The 18,194-nt window shown below is 46.7% G+C and overlaps 1 protein-coding gene across 1 annotated transcript; it reads right to left on the bottom strand.

Annotated features, from left to right (window-relative positions):
- Window positions 1-650: 650 nt before the first annotated feature.
- LOC118510847 (mitochondrial carrier protein Rim2) lies at window positions 651-17,518 on the bottom strand. The gene is made up of 6 exons (XM_036053178.1): window positions 16,539-17,518; window positions 7,828-8,110; window positions 6,573-6,772; window positions 6,188-6,461; window positions 4,355-4,608; window positions 651-4,152 (listed from the first exon to the last, which is right to left on the bottom strand). Exons 1-6 carry the CDS (start codon window positions 16,583-16,585, stop codon window positions 4,023-4,025), a joined length of 1,188 nt encoding a protein of 395 aa, XP_035909071.1. The 5' UTR covers window positions 16,586-17,518; the 3' UTR covers window positions 651-4,022.
- Between the last annotated feature and the right edge of the window lie 676 nt (window positions 17,519-18,194).

Genomic DNA, 18,194 nt, shown 5'->3' with positions numbered 1-18,194 from the left:
TGAGGAGCCGACTTTAAGCGCCTGGTCGTTCGGTGCCAATCTCATGACATGATCAGACCAACTTTATCTAGCGAGTATAATTGGCTTCACGATAGTGAGAGGTGATTTAGTAGAGCTCATGGATCCCATAATGGTCAATCATCCTTCTGAACAACTGCTGAGCAGTCCTTTAGTCGACAAGGTTTCCATGCGTGGAACGCTTGCTCTTAGTCCTCACATTTGATGCAAGATTTCAGAACTGAAGTTTCGGACGACTTCGATGGCATAATCGCCTATCCATCAGATCAGTGTTTGATGTTGCGTTTGGTAATCTTCTTTTTGCTTCCAACTATTTTTGATTGCTAAGAATCCAAATCCCCATAATTATCACAACAGGTTGCTCTAGGCCTGAAGTTATATCAGTGACCGACTATCAAATGGCGAAAACTTTCTTCCAGATCGGTAACACACTCACGAGATGTGAGATTCTTTCTTGGGTCGCAACTTTCTCAGCTTCGATTTGAGTTCAATTTACAGCTTTAAGATCTCCCTCAACGGAACAAGTCTAAGCCGATCTCGCCATATGCCAGACCAAAGGCCAGTCACACACTACTCATGGTGGTGCTATTTCTTTCGACAAAACTCCATTCATCGTCAACCAAGCAAGCACATATTATTTTGGATTAACTTTATTCATATGTATATAGTAATTCATTTCAATAAAAAAAAAAACTATACAAAACAAAATAACATCATGTTTCAATAAACACTTACTTTTTCCCCTTCCATCTTCATGTTTCGTGCGTTCAATTTTTGTTTGTTTTTTTTTCTTCGTTTTTCATTTTGTTTTTCATTCTCCACTGCTCAGCTACTATTGTTTAGCGTACTTACTACAATAATGCTTGGTTTTGTATACGGTGTATGCAATATTAAGTTTGTATATAATATATATATGTATGCATGTATAGAGATGTGTTTTATCGATAAACGTAAACGATTACCCGATCGAAGGCTCTCACTTCCAATGTAAAGCAACAATTATTCATCCTCCAATTATGTTTGCAAGGGATTCTCTTACAGCTCCCAGTGAGTTGTTGATACGTCGTTCTGCACCATCCACTCTCACCGTTATCTTCTAATTACTGTACGTTGTAAATCATCCGTTTTTCGTTGAATGGGATATTATCATGTTTCCAGTTTAATTGTTTGCTTGTTTGCTATCAGGTTAACTTGCGTTTCACAGGGACTCATCTCATTTGACTGATTGTTCACCCTTAGTGGGCGAGCGTATATAGGCTTCCATAGTGTTTCATGCTGTAACGGTCAGTTTAAAATTGTTGCACCGTGAGAGCACACCGTGCGGCGGTTTTTTTTTCCGCTACTATGCGCACGTAATGTTGTACCGTAAAGGTTACGGGAAACAAAATGAAACGATGGTGTGATTATGGCTCATCCAAGCTTGTACTCTACAGTATTAAGTCGCTCGCTGCTAGAGCATTCGGTAATTATTGTATTGTTACATCATATCATCTTCGTTGAGCGCCATTTTGCGGTATTTTGGCTGGCAGATGGCCCAGCCGACTCTCGACTGGTTGGCAACTGGTCGCACAAGAGGGCGTCGTTCGTTCGTTCGCCCGCAAGCAAGAACGGACAGACTATAACGCCATGTAATGAAAAGGTGTCATCCCTCCCCGAAAGGAGCCGTCAAAGGTAGGTCTCGCAAACAAAACTGGGAGACTTGTTTTTTCATATGTCGACATTCGAATTTTTTGGCACATCATTTTTCGTTTTTGGTAATTAGTAATCGCTCGATCAAGTTGTTTACTGTGCCGTATTATGACGGGCAAAGGTTTATCCTGCCGCGGTAAATCAATTCAGCGAGGAATGTTTGGTTTTGTTGACACTTGACTCGTCGTTGTTATTCGGGGAGGGAAATAAAAAGACACTGCTGATCGCGGATGACCCCTGATCTTATTTTTAAAACACTAATTATGTCTGTCCATTTTCCCTTTCCTTCGCCACAACAACGCAACGACCGCATCCCAATATGCGCATTAATGGGCATTTTCCCTTTACGAGTGTGTGTGTGTGTTGGTCGTCTTTTCCGACGCCAATCACGCCACCCGGCTTTGAGCGAACAGCATCCTCCTCTTCTGGGGTGGTTGCCAGTGTTGTCTGTTTTTCACAGTAAATAAGAAGAAAAAAAAACACTCCATTTTCCACCCAATGGCGACCGAGTGAATAATTCGTTGCACTTGATAAGATTTTTAACATGCATCGTGCCGCAGACAACAACGACGATCGCATGATGACTCATTTTGGTATTTTTGGACTGATGCTGTCGCATTTGCTTGGCTTCTGCCAACTACAGGGACCGGGGCTACTCCAAGGGTAAATACATTATTTGCCCTGACCTGGCGGTGTTGCTTTTACTTACAAAACGACGTGATTACAGCAAAAGCAGAAAACCTATTTGTACTTATGTTTGTGTGACTGTGTGTTTTGTGCTACCCGGATTCCTCCTCTCCTCCCAATTGCCAATCCAGTCTCAATTAACATAATTGTTCTACAGAATCGCATTACAAGATGCAACTACTACGACTTCCGGACCGACTTCCCATTAGAAAAGCATGGGCTACCGTGTGCTACCTTCTCACCGTAGTTAAACTCTATACAGCCATAATCACTGCAGCAAAATGGACAAACAAAATTGGTAGAAAATGTGCGTGTACGTTTGGAATTGTTCTCACGTTACAATTGAATGCCTTTTGTTTTTCTTTTGGGTATGGAAGCAGGTTTCGAGTTTCGACAAAAAATTAATATAATTTTCCCTGAACTCTTCTCGCTCCATCGAATCGGTTCTCCTTGTACCGCGCACCGCGAGTTCCGTGCTTCCACCAGACGTGGAGACGAAGCCGGAACCGGCGAGTACGAAGTAAAGAGAGGAACGTCTTAATCGCTCTTAGGATATCGTTCTGTGTATGGAAATAAAATAATAATAGCAAACCCTAAACATCTAAACGCTAGTAATAGGAGACTAGCTCGTTCCTTCGCTCGCTTACACTACGATCTACTTTCTTCTACGGCGGCGGCTACCAACGGAAGCGCAACGACGAACAGAGAAACATAATAAACCGCAATAATCGTCTCAACACATATACACCCCCCCTTTCGTCTAGCTTACTCGGAACCGCTTAAATGGAACAAATCTGAACCAGCAAAGGAATAAAACAATTTAACGATACATTTAACGTAAATAAAACAAATTCCAATCAGAGCTTTGATTTCTTTGATTCCGTTTCCAAGCGCTTATATGTGCGTGTGTGTTTGTGTGTGTGCATACGAACAATCAGTCTAGTGTCTAGGACGAAAAAGAAAAGGTGTGTGTGTGTTTGCATCTCATCACCCCCCCTCCCTTTTTTTCTCGTCCCCGAATGTGGTCTATTTCTACATGCTCCCTCCCGCGGTTTACTTCTTTGCGTATGTTCTTCTACCTTGCAGCGCTTTCGCTCAACTTCCGCCGCCCGTTTTTAAATTGCATAAATACTCACACAGCAAATCTTCTCTCGCTCGCTCTCCCACACACTAACCATAGTTTATAGTTAGCTTTGTGAAATTGTGTGTTTGTCTGTGTGTTGTCCCATCCCCTCCCCCCCATGGTGCTAAAATCTACTTCGCTATCGGCAAAACTTACGCACTATCAAAAAAACACCACAGTAATATCATCCCTCCACTAGACCTTACAGATCCACGAAGAAATCACAAATACAATGCACAATCAATGCAGGGTTGCCGCCCCCCACCGGTTCATCCGCTTCCAGGGCCGGGCTTGGCGCTACAGCAACTGGGGTCGTCGGTGCGGTGCCACTGCTTCGCGTGCTGTCCACCAGTGTGGCCAACGCAGTCGAAAGCAGTGCCAACGATGGCGGAGGTAAGGCGTCATCCTCCTGCAACAGAAAGTCACCATCGATTGCGGCCGTTGGCGCGTCCCGCACCACTAGCAGGTCCCCGTCGAGTGGCGCCCCAACCCCGGCGGCCCGATCTCAGTTACCCGCACCGGTTGGCAGCAGGCTGGCACTGGCAGGGTTGGTCAACACGTACACGACAGCCTCGTACGTGGCCATCATGATCGCCGTGTTCGGGATCTGTCGTACCAGCTGCGTTCCGAGACCACTGAGATAGTAGTAGAACGAGATGGATTCGTTAATTTTGTGTTAATGGAAGCCATATCAGTGGGGTAAAAATGAACAGAAAGCCTGCATCTTCCCAGTCTGCTAACGGGTGGGATGTGGACATGTTCTCACAAAGTTGCAGGAGCTTCCCGCCATTTTATCCCTGTAGAAAATGCGATTTTCCAGCGCGAAGGTTCACTTACCGGTAGAGGCCGGCTTTGCCTTCCTCCTTCCACACGGTCAGCAGCGTCTGCCAGAAGTTGCGATACTTGTTGCCCTCCTCCCGGAGCCGTGTGCGGGCGACCTCGTGCGGGTACGCCACCACCGATGCGATCGTCTTGGACGTAGCACCGGCCACCATAAACTCCAGGAAGTCGCGCGACGTTTTACCACCCCCGGCGGTCGAGTCTCCGGACGCAAGGGCTTGTGCGGCTGGTGATGACTGGCGCAGCTCGAGCTATATTGGTAGCGAGAAACAAGTGGATTGGAAAAAACCGGCGATTAGTCCAACTCCAGGTTCGGGGGGTCGCGCGCAACCAAATGTCTTCTGCGGCAACGCAATGTTGCCGGTTAGCTCCGTCCAGGACGCACGTCACCTTCGAAACTCTTGCCCGCTCTACTTATTTAGTTTGTGTGTGTGTGTGTGGGTAACGTGTGTGCATTAAATGTCAGGTGTAGTGTGTGTGTGTGTAGTGGACAGAGTACGACAGACGGACAACAGTTTCGAACGAGATGATCCATGCCGTCCCAGGCCCAGAAGATGGTAACGGTATGAATGAGCAATAGAGCGCCTTTGGGCGGGACATTTGCTTAATGAGTAGGAATTAATAAGGGTAAATGTTAAGAGTAACTTGTTTTTTTGTTCTATCGCGTCTGAGACCGCGCCTCAGCACGAGCTACACGCGGGTTATAGACTGACACAGGCGCTATCGAGTGTGATGATGAGAAGAAGGCGGTTCTGAAATGGTACGAAACGATTACGTGCGCCCTTTACGTGGCAAAGTAGATGCAAAGTAGTGGATGATGAATTGGCTGTTTTGGGTGTAGACGGCAACAGAACGCTGGTGCGAGAGTACCGCCAGAAAATTGGAAGAGGATCGCCTCGTGTACGCATCGATCGCGCCGTATCCAACGATATTTCGATTCATACCATAAATCTCCTTTCTAATTTTGATGCCAAAAATTTCGGAAACCGCTTTTTTTTCTTCCAACGTTCTGACGGCATCTCACGCATACTTTGGAACTGGACGCTACACCCATAACGGAACGATACCTTGGCCCATTGGGGTTTTGGGACACAAGTCAGGGTTGAGGAGGCGATGTTCTTCGCGGCCGTTCCTCTATCTCTCAGAGAGTTTTTGCTTTTCCCCCATCATCCAACCTCTCCCTTTTTCTCTCTCTTTCTCTCCCTTTCTCTCTCTCTGTCTCTTTTGCCCTCTGTTTCTGTCAGATTGTGGGTGTGGGTCTCCGCCGCTTCGCGTACGAACGAAAAGCATTCGACCTACAAAACTATGACTGAGTATAGGAGGAAATGGTTGTTTGCCGCTGAAACAATGATCTCTCACCGATGATGTCTTAACCGACATTTGCGGACAATCTCCCCCGGGAATGCGTCGCCACCATTTTTTCTTGCTTTCGCTCTACCTCTCGGCCCCATTTGCTTTGGTCGGGTCGGGTGGGCTTTTTTTAGCCACGGTGTGGCTCTTCCGGTCCTTACTACGGGAGTGTATGATTCTTTCCTGTCTCGGATTTGCCATCCGGAAGCTGTACTACAGAGATCACTTTGCGATCATGTATATAGGATCGAGGCGAGCATGCATCACCATCATGAAACCACCAATGCAAACAATGACATGAACAACGCACACACACACAGAACGCGATGATGGACGTGGCGCCCCCACACGGATGAGCGAGCGGACAATGTGAACGGCAATTGAAAGCGCACACCACGGACGGCGGACTGAAGTGGAAAGAGAAGTGGCACATTTGATGCGAGATTAGGGAGCTGCCGGACTGGCCGCTTCGATACATACCAGTTTCTTCTTCAGCGCCTCGTAGATCACGAAGTGGATCACCGTCTCCGAGATGCCGACGTAGCTGGCGGTGATGCCCTTGTAGAACCCGCGGACACCCTGCGACTCGTAAATGCGCCGCACACACTCACCCACCGTCATCCGGCCGTTCGCATTGCTGTCCAGCTGCATGCGCGTCTTGATGAACCATATCGGGTTTGTTGCGGTGGACGAAACGAACCCGGCACAGGACGCGCTCAGTATGTGCACCAACGGAGAGTTGGCCGGAATAATGCTGATAGATGGGGCAAGGGAGAGAGGGAAGAAAAAAAAAGGGGGGGGGGGGGGACGAAAATCAATATAACGTTCAACATTGCTGGAAAGCTCCAACGAGAGCAAAACCTACCCGACAGTATTCAGCGTATTCTTTGTCTTAGAATAGGCGCAGAAGTAGATCGCACGGGATGGCGCCACGCCGACGATATTCGGTCCGAGACCCTTGAACAGGGCTCGTGAGCCTTCGGTTTGGACGATATGCTTCAGGCATTGCCAGATGCTAATCGACTGTACCGACGTTGACAAACCACACTGTGGAATGGCCAGTATCTGAAACGGGGTTGCAATAAGAAAATGTCGAGACACTTTATTATTTGAATGTTCCACAGATAGTAAAAAAAATCAAGACATATACGCGCGACAGTACAACAAACATTTGCCTAACGAGTCAAGATAATAATGCCGCAAGCATATCCGCACGATCCGTCATAAAATCCCCCAGAAGTTCGCAATGCTGACAAAAATGTCCTTATTTGGAATCGACAATGCTTTTGCTGGTTTATTTTTGGAACCAGATTTCGATTGGTAATATTCCACTGCTGCTGCTGCTGCTGCTACGGGGAATTATCTAGAACTCAGGGCGTCACTATTCTATAGCAATCTTCTTACAGAGCATCCCTGGCCACAAAGAGGACAGACAGACAGCGACTGTGGTAAAAGTAAAAAAAAAGAACCATGACGATAAGAGCCGTAACCGGCCCCAACCATTACATGACCCGCGAGGTTCCCTTTTTTCCCAACTAGAACGATTCCTAACCAGTTCAAACTGGAGCGGTCCGGAGATTTGTACCCTCCTCCCCTGGCTAGTACATCCCAACAGCTAGCACTTCAGTTCGAGCTTTGATAACCGGTCGGCTCGATCGATGGCGGCTCGTGGCCGGTTAAAAGGTTACGTGCGGTGGGGCTACCATACTATCATCAATTGTTTTACACGAGGTTCTGTGTTTGCGTTCGACTTCAAACCAGACTAGTAAACAAGTTGACTCTGGTTTCGGGATCCGCACGATCCACACAGTCCCGCGGCAGTTGCATTATTACAATCGCGTAACGAGCTGTCATCTTTTTTTTTTTTACAAAACATCCGTCCGGATAGATTATGCAACCCGAGGGCGAAGAGGCATCTCCCAAGCGCATCTATCTAGCGCACTCCATTAGATTTGCTTCCAAAGTACAGCCAGTCGCCGAGAGCCAGTTTAAGCCGGCTACACCGCTTCGACCATGGACCTAATGTCATATAGGGATTGTCACGCATCTTCCCGCTTCCAACCAGCAAAGTACATGCGCTCAAACTGGTTCGCGCTAATCTTCCTACTGATGAAACCTACCGAAGGACGACGACGGGTCAGGATCGTGCTAGCGCATACTCGTGACGGGTGATGGCGGGCCGCGCTATGGTGCCGATCCGTTGCTGACGAGGATGCGTTGTTGATGGCGGACACGTGGCGTACGTGATGCTGGTGATGAGGATCGGTCAGTTTCCCACCATCGGTAACGAGCCCGTGTCTAGTCGAGGCGGCCGCATGGATAAACGACGACGACGAACTTTGCAGACGCGTTTTTACCACCTCCAACGGACATGTCACTACGGCGCCAGCAGTACCAGCGATACTGGAAATGGAAGGCAGGGAAAAGGAGAAATTAGAACAAATGTAGGAGAGAAATTTAAGCATTTTTGGTTAAAGGCAGACAACAGTAATTGACAACTCCACGTTCTAGCAACACAACGTCCATATGAGCAAAGCAATTGTCGCATGACAAAGATTGTAAAGCTACATCTTTTCTCTGCGGATTTACGTCAGTAGAACCCCGAAACAACCCCTTCTTCCTATTCTTCCTTGGGACCACAACCTCGAGAGGTCTCGGCCTGCTATTTCTGGCTTGGTGCATGGGGTAATTTGTGTTCCAGTTGCGACAAACTTTGAGACGCCATTTTAGACACTAATACACTTTTTTGTGGGCCTGGTAAACCCCCCTCCTCATCATTATCAAGAGTAATTCGTCGGAATTTTAAATCATGTGCAATGACGCCAGGATCGATCCATATAACTGGCCGGAACCAGATTTCTTTACAATGTTATTTTTGTTTGCTTCATCATCATTAATTCCTGGTTTGCCTACCGAAACCTGCGTCACCCTGTGCAGTGAAAACCTAATCAGCCCTTAGCACCAACGCAACAAAACCATTTTACCGTAAGGCCATCAATGTGTTGTGCCACTGGCTATGTGAAACAAAAAAAAAGCTAATTCTTTTACGTCCCAAGCGCGACTGGCAGCCGCGGGTCCACTATCAGGCATCCACACGACACACTTGGGTGAGAGGAGATGGTATAGGAGGCATCGGCTTTCCTTTCTCCCATCTGTCGAGGAGCATCGTCACTGTCTTGTGCGCACAACCGATCAATCAATCAAATCGAAATAGATGTTCACTCTCTATTGCGCGAAAGCGAAGCGCAAACGACGGAGAAGCCTGTCCAAGAGACTCATCAGATCTCACGCCACCTTATACGCTGGGACAAAAAAAAAAACAAACACTCCTATAGGCCGTGCAATGGAATCGCAAAATAACACTCTCATCCGCACTTCGGTCGATCGATCGAATCGATGATCGTGTCCTACCGAGCGATTCTCGTCAACAACGTGTGCCTGTGTAAAACCAGATCGGGTAGGATTAGGTACCGGATTAAGCTGCCCTTTTTCTGCAACCTTTTCTGCGCGCTGCCGATCATCGGTGATGAGCTCGATCGAGCGTGATCCTTTCAAAACATCACGGCAAGTTGGCGATGAGGGATGATCGACGAGCCACAGCCGAACAGCGATTGCACCACATTTGCATCGACTCGGCCCGACTCGTTGCGCGCGATAGGTTCTAATTCCGGATCGGTTCGAAACGAAAACATGAGGCTAAAAATAAAAAGCCCCGGCCATTATTCGCTGGTTGGAAAAAAAGACTCGCGGTTGAGAGGATTATCACCCACCCCACATCTCGCGACCATGTGGGAAAAGCTCGTTAAAAGATGTCACCTTTTTGCTCTTTTGGGTGCTGTCTATGTATGTTTTGTTCTTTACATAACCAAGTCGCCGGAAACAATTCCTTATCATCCCCCCAGAGCTTGCTAGTATGTTTGCTACTTCTCAGTATCATCCACCCTAGGATTATTTAAACGAGGATGAGCTGAATTGTCTTTCTGCTTTCGTAAGACTATTTCTCTTCTTACTTTCACGATGCAGCTTACGTGACCAAACACTCGACTCCATAGGCCTCCTGGGCGTTCTTCCCATATCAGCGTTGCCTTTGAATGTGTCATTGCAAAAAAAGGTCATTACATACCAGCCCCACTCGCTGGCCATTTTCCACCTTCCATCCGGTGTCGAACCAATTACCTGCCCGGGAGCGATTTTAAATACAAACAATAACGACGGCCTCTAGCCGAGAGCTCACTCGCTCGCACCACCAACGATAAGAGTCCACAAATTATCATCCCCCCCATTGGGGTCTCCTCTACTGTGTGGGCAGGGCATGTTTGTTGCGGCGCCAGATTTCTGATGAGTTCGTTTTAGTTTCCTTTTTTGCCAATCATTCATCAACCATGAAGCAATTGAAGCTTCATGGGGATGTTTTCTTTTTGAGCTTGAGCTTCCTCCCCAACAAAAATGGATTCCACTGCGGTCTCTGCTTGTCTCTGTGTACCGGAGTAAGCATCCGCCGTGGGTGTGGTTAAAAGCGAATTTAATTTGCAATGCATACACAACCTCCCCAGCACCGCACACAATCGATGAAAACAGCAGCCTCCGATGAGACGGTTAAAATTTACAATAATAAACTCGATTTGTGTTGTGTACACCATGCGGCAAACGCTGTAGCAGATCACAACAAGGAAACAATCCACGCGGGGAAGGACACGAACAAAACGAGCAAAACAGCTATTACAGGATTGCTGAAAGAAAATATTATCAAAACCTTATGTTGTCATCTCTGGTATGTAGCGCCAGACATCTTCGAAGCAAACACTTATCCGCGTGCGTGATAAAAATTGCCCCCCTAACATGTGAACGAAGCGTGATCTGTCACACGATCTGCAGAGAAGGGAAGACAAAAAATAGTCTGCCCTGTTCATCGGTAGTACGGATTTGTTTAACATTTTTAGCATGTCCCTGCTTATATCCTATCCCGGCTTCCTCTTTTTGGCACCTATCCTTGCTGCCAGTTACATATTCTGGTGAGAGGTGTTCAAGTGGAACCCCTTCGATGGGTAAATATATCAACGACGCTTCTTCGATATTTTTAACGCCATCCCCACCGTACCCCGGCAGCAGAGGGTGTGCATCTTGAGATATCGTGTGCACAACACCGAGAGTGCCATGTGCTAAATGAATGTAGCAACGGATCCACAGCCAAAAGGTAAAAGTGATCGCCGTCTGAAGAAAGAACAGCAAAGCCAGGGCCCTGCTGGTTGGGGCGTGTTTTGCTGTGCGTCCGTCCTTGTGCGTGTTTCTTATTTTAGGTTTCTTTTTCTGTAACCCACGCCGCTTACCAACACCGACCTTTGATCACGGCAATAAACCCAGCGCGGAGACACACCGCGAAAGAAAGAACTGGCTAAGAGGTATGTGTCACCCTTCTTTCTGTTATTATCGCGCCACCAAGCTATACACAGGACACGGCGGTTCGATTTACATGTGAATCATCAGCAGCTTCCGTTTTTAATCCTTGTATGTCATTTTAACGCCACATTCAAAATGGTTCCATCTACAATGGGGCCTCGACGTGTGACGGAGGTGCAAAGGTTAATAAACGCACACACGCATGGGGTGGAAAATGGTAGTCTCATAAGCATCCCACATTCACCATACACTCGGTGGGCAGCGTTATCTCAAAAAATAAGAACAGAGGCACAGATATCAACCCTCGTGTAGTATAGAAGTGGGCCTTAGCTAGTCTCACGGCTCTCTCACACTCTGTCTCGACAGAAACGCTTCTAACGCGTAATCTTATCTTATCGCTGGGATGGCGGCAATAGCATGTTAAATAAATGAAAGATGTTAAGCAATGCTACAGTAAAGCTGTGTTGTCCTTTCGCGTACGTAGCTGATAACAGCAACAGCGCCTAACATTAATAGCGAGTGGTAAGAAGATAATAATGTGGCGAGTAAAAAACTTCGAAAAACAAGCAACATCCACTAAATTATTCATCCATTTCAGGTTCTTGATGTCCTTTTAAATGTTTTCCCAAGCTAGCGCGCTATCGAAACGATATCGATCAAATACTAAAGGAGCATCAACTATCGTTCGAAAGTTCGTGAAGGTTCGTGAAGGTCATATCAAAGTTGGGATTTATTCATGTGCCACCCGTAATTGGTCCATGTCACGGCATCTTGGGTTCCACACAAAATGGTATGACAAGAAGCTATGAGTTTTAAAGCACAGCAACACAAACACGATGCGTTTGATCGATACGGTTTTATAGCAATCGTCTTGATGCAACTTTTAACATTTGTCAACATCAGTTGCGCAATAACCTGTCCTGTACAAGAGTCCAACACTGTTCTCAACATTTGGGAACTACGAAGAAATCGGGCTCATAATGTACACGCCGGGCTATTGATTCACTGATTAGCGTTCAATTTACTTCACCGAATCATAGGCTCCCAAAGGGGCCAAAATGGTGCCAGATGACTATAAATACACAAAGGACGGACCATTATCCCCGCGGTGGCCACACTGCAAGGTGTCGAAATGTTACCAGTTGCTATCGTGAGCTTCAAATTCCGGATTTAACTAATTCGCTTTCCGCGATCCTACCGATCACCTACATGCGAATGAATGTTGTAAATAAAAAGTGTGACCAGCTCAGAGGTGGCACGCAAATTAGCAGCTTCCAGGAGCAAAAAGTTCTACCAGGACATTGTACAACATTATGGTGCCTGCAATGACACGTACTACAGTGCGATGTGCTGGCGTACGTAACGTACACGCTAAGGGATAGATAATTGTCGTTGACCTGCTATTTCAAACAAGTGCGCACGCGAATGGCGCAGTTGATGCGCTGGCTCCATTCTTTCCGGGGTGGTGGGTGATGATTTCCAGACTCCAGCTGAAGGCTGGCGCCCTCTCGTCACACCACTTGGGGGCCGTAGATCTCAGGCTCAAGTCAACAAATTAGCATACGATCGATTATGAGCCAGATCAATACCGGCTGACAGGGTGATGGTGGCTGTCGCGTGGAAAATTTTCCCATTTCCAAACACGGGCCAGAGACTGAACAATATTATTGTAAATCCTGAGAAATACATGTTAATTGTGGCACAACGCGTAAAAATCCCAATCCCAACCACCTGAGACACCTTGGAAAGGATGAGTTTCGCAAATAGCTAGATCCACCACATCGAACCTCTGTGTGCTTTTGGGCGGGTTGTCTCATACCGTCGTGGGGGCTTTGCGCTAAGTAACATGGGCTCTACAGAACTCGTAGCCATTGGCCACTCTATTTGCACAGCGAGGGTAATCTATAAAATCCCCCATTCGAACTCGCGTTCCGGTTAATACTGGAAATGTTGCTGCTACATGTCGGCGACGGCGGCTGAAGCAATGTGGCAGAAATGTGGTGATCCGCGCTTGTCTTATCAATCGGGGTCGGTTGACCTGTACAGGAAGCTTTGGATTGGTGGCAGTGCTCCAAGCCATTCAAATTCTCAACCACGCACCATCACCACCTTTTTCTTCAGATCTTAAGCAGAGCACCATCAAGAGTGTTTTGCTTTCTTGCGATACGGGGAGGCTGGAACTGATGATGATACATCAAGCAATTTTGCTACTTCATTGCCCCCGGGGCACATCCTCCATATTTCAGGACTTTTCGACGAATCAGAATGTTTCGCTATGATTTGGCCCTTTTTTTTTGCGGCACAAAACCCATCATCGACCGAACCAATCACGGTCGAATGTTTAATCGCGGCCAGCGAGTATGATGACGGGACACCGCTGACCGGCTGCAAATATGGTAAACAATTATTTTCAGAACAAAATCTCTCCAGACCTTAATCTTGGTGCTCTCGCGCGCTGGACACGTTCCACGAACGTTGGCAGATCAGGCGATCGTTCTACCGTCGTGCCCCGCGGTGCCACTGCTGGTGCTGCGGTGTATTTTTGGAACACACGGCCGGACAGACGTCATTCGGCGGTACAGATCCCGGCTCCGTAAGGTCAGGACCCATAAGCATCGGCTATTTATTTATTTCGGAGTCATTTACTTTGTTTGTCCATCGCGATCGCTTTGGGGTGTGTGCTAGTCGTCCGCGCATTATCAAATTACAACGGTTCTATGCTGTGTCCCGCGGCCGCTATCGCAATGTACGGACCCACAACGACAAAAAAAAAAGGAATGTACCAACACGAATCTTGTTTTCCTGCGGGTTCGCCCGGCCACAAGGAAACGTGATTTTTGAACCGGTTTAAGGTGGTTTTCGGTTCGGAGGTGTAGTTTCGACATGTGGACGTTTGAAGCCGAAGCTCACAACATGCGGCCTATGGGGGATCTCTGCTTGGTCTATAGTGAGCCTGCTGTGCATTTCGCGACCAATCGTCACCGGATCACCACCAATGGTTCCGTTCATTTCCGTATGCAACTGTTAGCAAGGTGAGCAAGTTGTCCGTCCCCAGACAAGGTGCATATCGCTGCGCGACGACGATCAGACATCACACAACTTCAAACCAACAAAATCCATCTTCTTAATGAAAGTGAATTGAACGACGAAAAACAAACCGTAAATGTTTATCCCACTTTTTGGTAAACAAAATACAGCAGGAGGGGGCCCTTCGTAAATGAACTGTATTAGCTCGAACTGAAACGGCCCTTTGTAAACAGCGAGGGTGGGGGATGATGGGCGGATCGCTGCTTTGGGTGGTCAACAGCACCACAAGCTATTTTTAGCACAGCCGCGTATCCAATTGTACGCGTATCGTGTGCTCGCGGTCATAGCAGCTTGTAAGAGGGTTGTTGCGGTTGTAGTTGTGGAGGCACACCATTTGTGCGTTCACGCATACCACCGGCGCCCCCGGATTAAACATGGCGTCGTGCCGATGCAGCAGCTTGAAAAAGCACGTTCTCTCGCTCACGATGATTTCGTAACGTGGATCTTAGTAGCCAATGGGTTTTCTAGAGCACGTCTGTAGGTCTGTATCTCCTCCTTGCACATTTCGCGAGGTAGGTCGGGTACAGAATACTAATCATCGTCTCCGAGGCATGTGAGAGCACCAGCAGTAGTTATTCACGAGAGCCGTCCTCAGTACTTGCACGAGACTGTCCTCAACGTTGACGTTGCTCGAGTGCTAGGCAAGGCAGGTGTCTACAATAGCAATAGATCTTCAAACGTGACATTGGATGGGAAGCATGCAGGGCGGTATTCAAAAACAGGAAATAACAGGTCGCCCCATGGGGTGATCTAAATATTTCTTTCTTCACCCCAGCCAAGCAGATAACATACCCAACCATGGACTGTAATTAATCAAAGCCATCAATGATAAGAAATCACACGATAAGTAGCGATTCTCAGGGAAAGGAAGGAAAAAAACATTGTAATGAGGTGATAAAAAAGGTAATGTGGTTTGAAAAATACTAGCATGAGAAAGAATTATAGCTATAACAATTTCCCAGGCACATTGGTGCGGAGGATCCATCTTCTGCAGATTGTTTGTCTACAGAAATAAAGCAAATGTACATCGTCTCCATTTTACCGAGGTGAGTACTTCATGAGTAATTGCCCAAGTACACATTTGTCCCTCCAATTGCGCCAAGATTCTATTTTAAGCTACCGCTTTTGCCATCACGCTGAGAAAATGTATCAAAAAAGGCGAACGCGCGAACTAATGACCTAATGACCACGTTTTCCAAAACCTTCCCCAAATTACATCACCAACCGGCGTAACCTTCGAAAAGTATCAAATAAACAACGCATTTAGATTGCTTGCCCGATTCACGACGTTCTGCCAGCGCTAGTTTTCCCCCTATACAGAAGGCGACGAGGAACGGAAGCGTATGTGTAATCGATGTTTATCGGAGTGTTGTGTAATGCATCTTCTGGCGCGGTGAGCCTTTGCCCCTTTGATGCAGTTTTCGGAAGTTTAGAACCCCACTCCAGTTCGCGTTCTACGTATCAGGTTCAAGGTCATGGATAAAATTGCGCGTCAAATAATTGCAACCTTCTCTCCCTGTACACCACCGCACGGCCACGCATCTCTATCTTGCTCGCGCTTTTATCCATGTTTCGCCGTCTCGTTCTCCAGGCCACGAGATGGCGTGTCAAGCGCGTCGTAGCAAGCCGGATGAATAATAGCAACATTCTGAGACCGAGAACGGGTGAATATTCCAGCTAACTTCGGTTGCAAATGATGCATGCTTGCATGCGTGAAATGAGAATGCATCAGCCACCGGTTTTCTGAGCTAAAAATAGACACAATTTTAATACCAGTAGTGGTGTTGAAGAGATGAAGGAAACTATACCGTGTTATGTGTGTGCCAGTGGTGGTGATTGTAACAATGGGCTGGCGCTTATGAGTAAACAAGATAAAACAAAGTTCCCTATCCCGGGGAACATTGCAAAACCACCGTTCCTTCTCTGGCGTGACTAGCGCTGTGTGGGCTCTTATTGCGTCGCAAATAAAGTTCGAAACCGGCCCATTTTCGAGCCCACCACCAAAAAAACCAGTTCCAGAGCCCTTCGATATATTTGTTTTGCTCGGTGTTCGGTGTGGTGCGTACGTGTCGTTTGTATCGTACGCACCAGCCTCCAATACAACAAAGTAGGCGAACTTCCCTTCGACAGACCAGCGAGTCCTCACGCATACCACCGTGCGTATCGAAGGGGAAGTTTGTACAGGCAAAACCTAGCCTACTCGTTCGCCCATCGTGGTTGCAAGGAGGAATGCACTTTCCCATTTGCATTTCATACTATAATTGCATATCGGAACCGACTCGAGATTGGTACAACGACTCGGACGCACACTTTTCTGGGGAATTTTCTTATCTGTAAGAGTACTTACCCTCCGGCGAATAAGTGAATGAAGGATTCTCTGTCACGCTGTGACATAATTTATCGGCAATGACTTGTGACGAGAAGATTTGCTTCCTTCCTTTTTTCCTTTTAGCGGGGCCCTCACTTACTCTTTATCTTCACGGACAAGAAGTAAGATAAGTGTATCGGCACAAAGTTTATGATAGTTTAGTGTTTTTTTCTGCTCGTTTCTTGCTTTACAAGAAACTTCACACACACGCGCACACTATCGTATCGTTTCTATGGAGTTCACGGATTACACACACAAGCACGCGCGTCGAACAAAATTCTTCTACTCTTCTGCTCCGTTGTTACTCTCGTGACGAAATGAATCCAATCATTTGTGTTTTATACTTGGCTTTCACTTGCTTGATTAACGCTGATAAAGATCTTGCAAGTCTCCGGTTGTCCCAGAGCCCTTCCCGGGGGCCCTTTTCCCCTGGCACTAGGCGCCCGATGGCGAAAACGCACGCCGCCGCGAAATACGCGGTGTGATGTAACTCACGACTGCTCAGAACGCGTGCTTTGCGGCTCTCGTCGCTGGGTAATTTCACTTTTCCGGCGATCGAAGAACGAAGAACGGAAAACACGGTAGCGATAATTTTTCGCGCGGTCGGGTGAACAATTAAAGGTGCAAAACAATAATAAAGCTCTTCTTTCGATTGATTTCTCGATACACGCACACACTCTCAACGTAACGCACACAGCGAAGAAGCAAAAAAACTGGCTTTATGTGTCACAGATGTGAACGAAATTGTACGAAATATACGCCTTGCAATGTTTACACCGCTTCCACAGGACAAACAATTTCGATACAATGAGCAATAGTTTTGCTTATCTCCAATGGTTTGAGTTTATGTTCAATTCGGTATTGTTTTTTTCTTTACGGTTGCACTAAGATCGTAACTTGCTTGCTTTCACATCCGCACACTTTGACGTTCGGAACAAGAATGCCTCCGATTGACAGCTTGCTGGCGAGATCTTTTGAAGGGCTTCGGGCTTGTTGCTGAGTGTGTATGTGTGTGTGCGTAAAAGGCCTTTTTGACAGCTGGTTTGGAATAATAATAAACAAGCGGATGTAGTGGATGGAAGTGCGCCGTTGGAAAATGTTGACCGCCAGTGGCTCTGTACTTGCCCTCGTTTTATTGATTCAATTCCAAGCGATCATCCCGGGAAGTCGCAATTAAGCATATACAGTCGATTGTTTTGACTTACTTGCCAGACACGAATCCTACGGGACTATGGGATTTCTTGGGAGTCGTAATTTTTACCACTGATATTGAAATGCAATAAATGATACAAAAACTACGATAACCAAGTCAAAAAGGTGAAAAGTTGAAGAAACTTCCAATTTCATCACGTTATAAATTAAATCTATAACTAATCAATTCCACTGCATGGAGCAAAATAGTCGTTTTGTTTTATGTTACCATTGAACAGCATCTGCGCTGCTTACTAGTAACATTACGACTCTTAAACAGCATTACAATAATCGTTTTGCTGGAATGATTCACTGTATTAAAAATGAACTTGTATTAGCCTCTCAGCATTATTTGTGACTATTAAACGTCGTTAGCCAACTCCAATACTGAATGAAATGACGAATAGAAACAAAGAAATGAAATATGGGGCCACAAATCTGTCG

This window comes from Anopheles stephensi, chromosome 3 (genome assembly GCF_013141755.1).
Source record: "Anopheles stephensi strain Indian chromosome 3, UCI_ANSTEP_V1.0, whole genome shotgun sequence".
In the NCBI taxonomy this organism is placed as follows: Eukaryota; Metazoa; Arthropoda; class Insecta; order Diptera; family Culicidae; genus Anopheles; species Anopheles stephensi.
The sequence above is the reverse complement of the archived record's forward strand: the minus strand, read 5'-3'. Positions and strand labels throughout refer to the sequence as shown.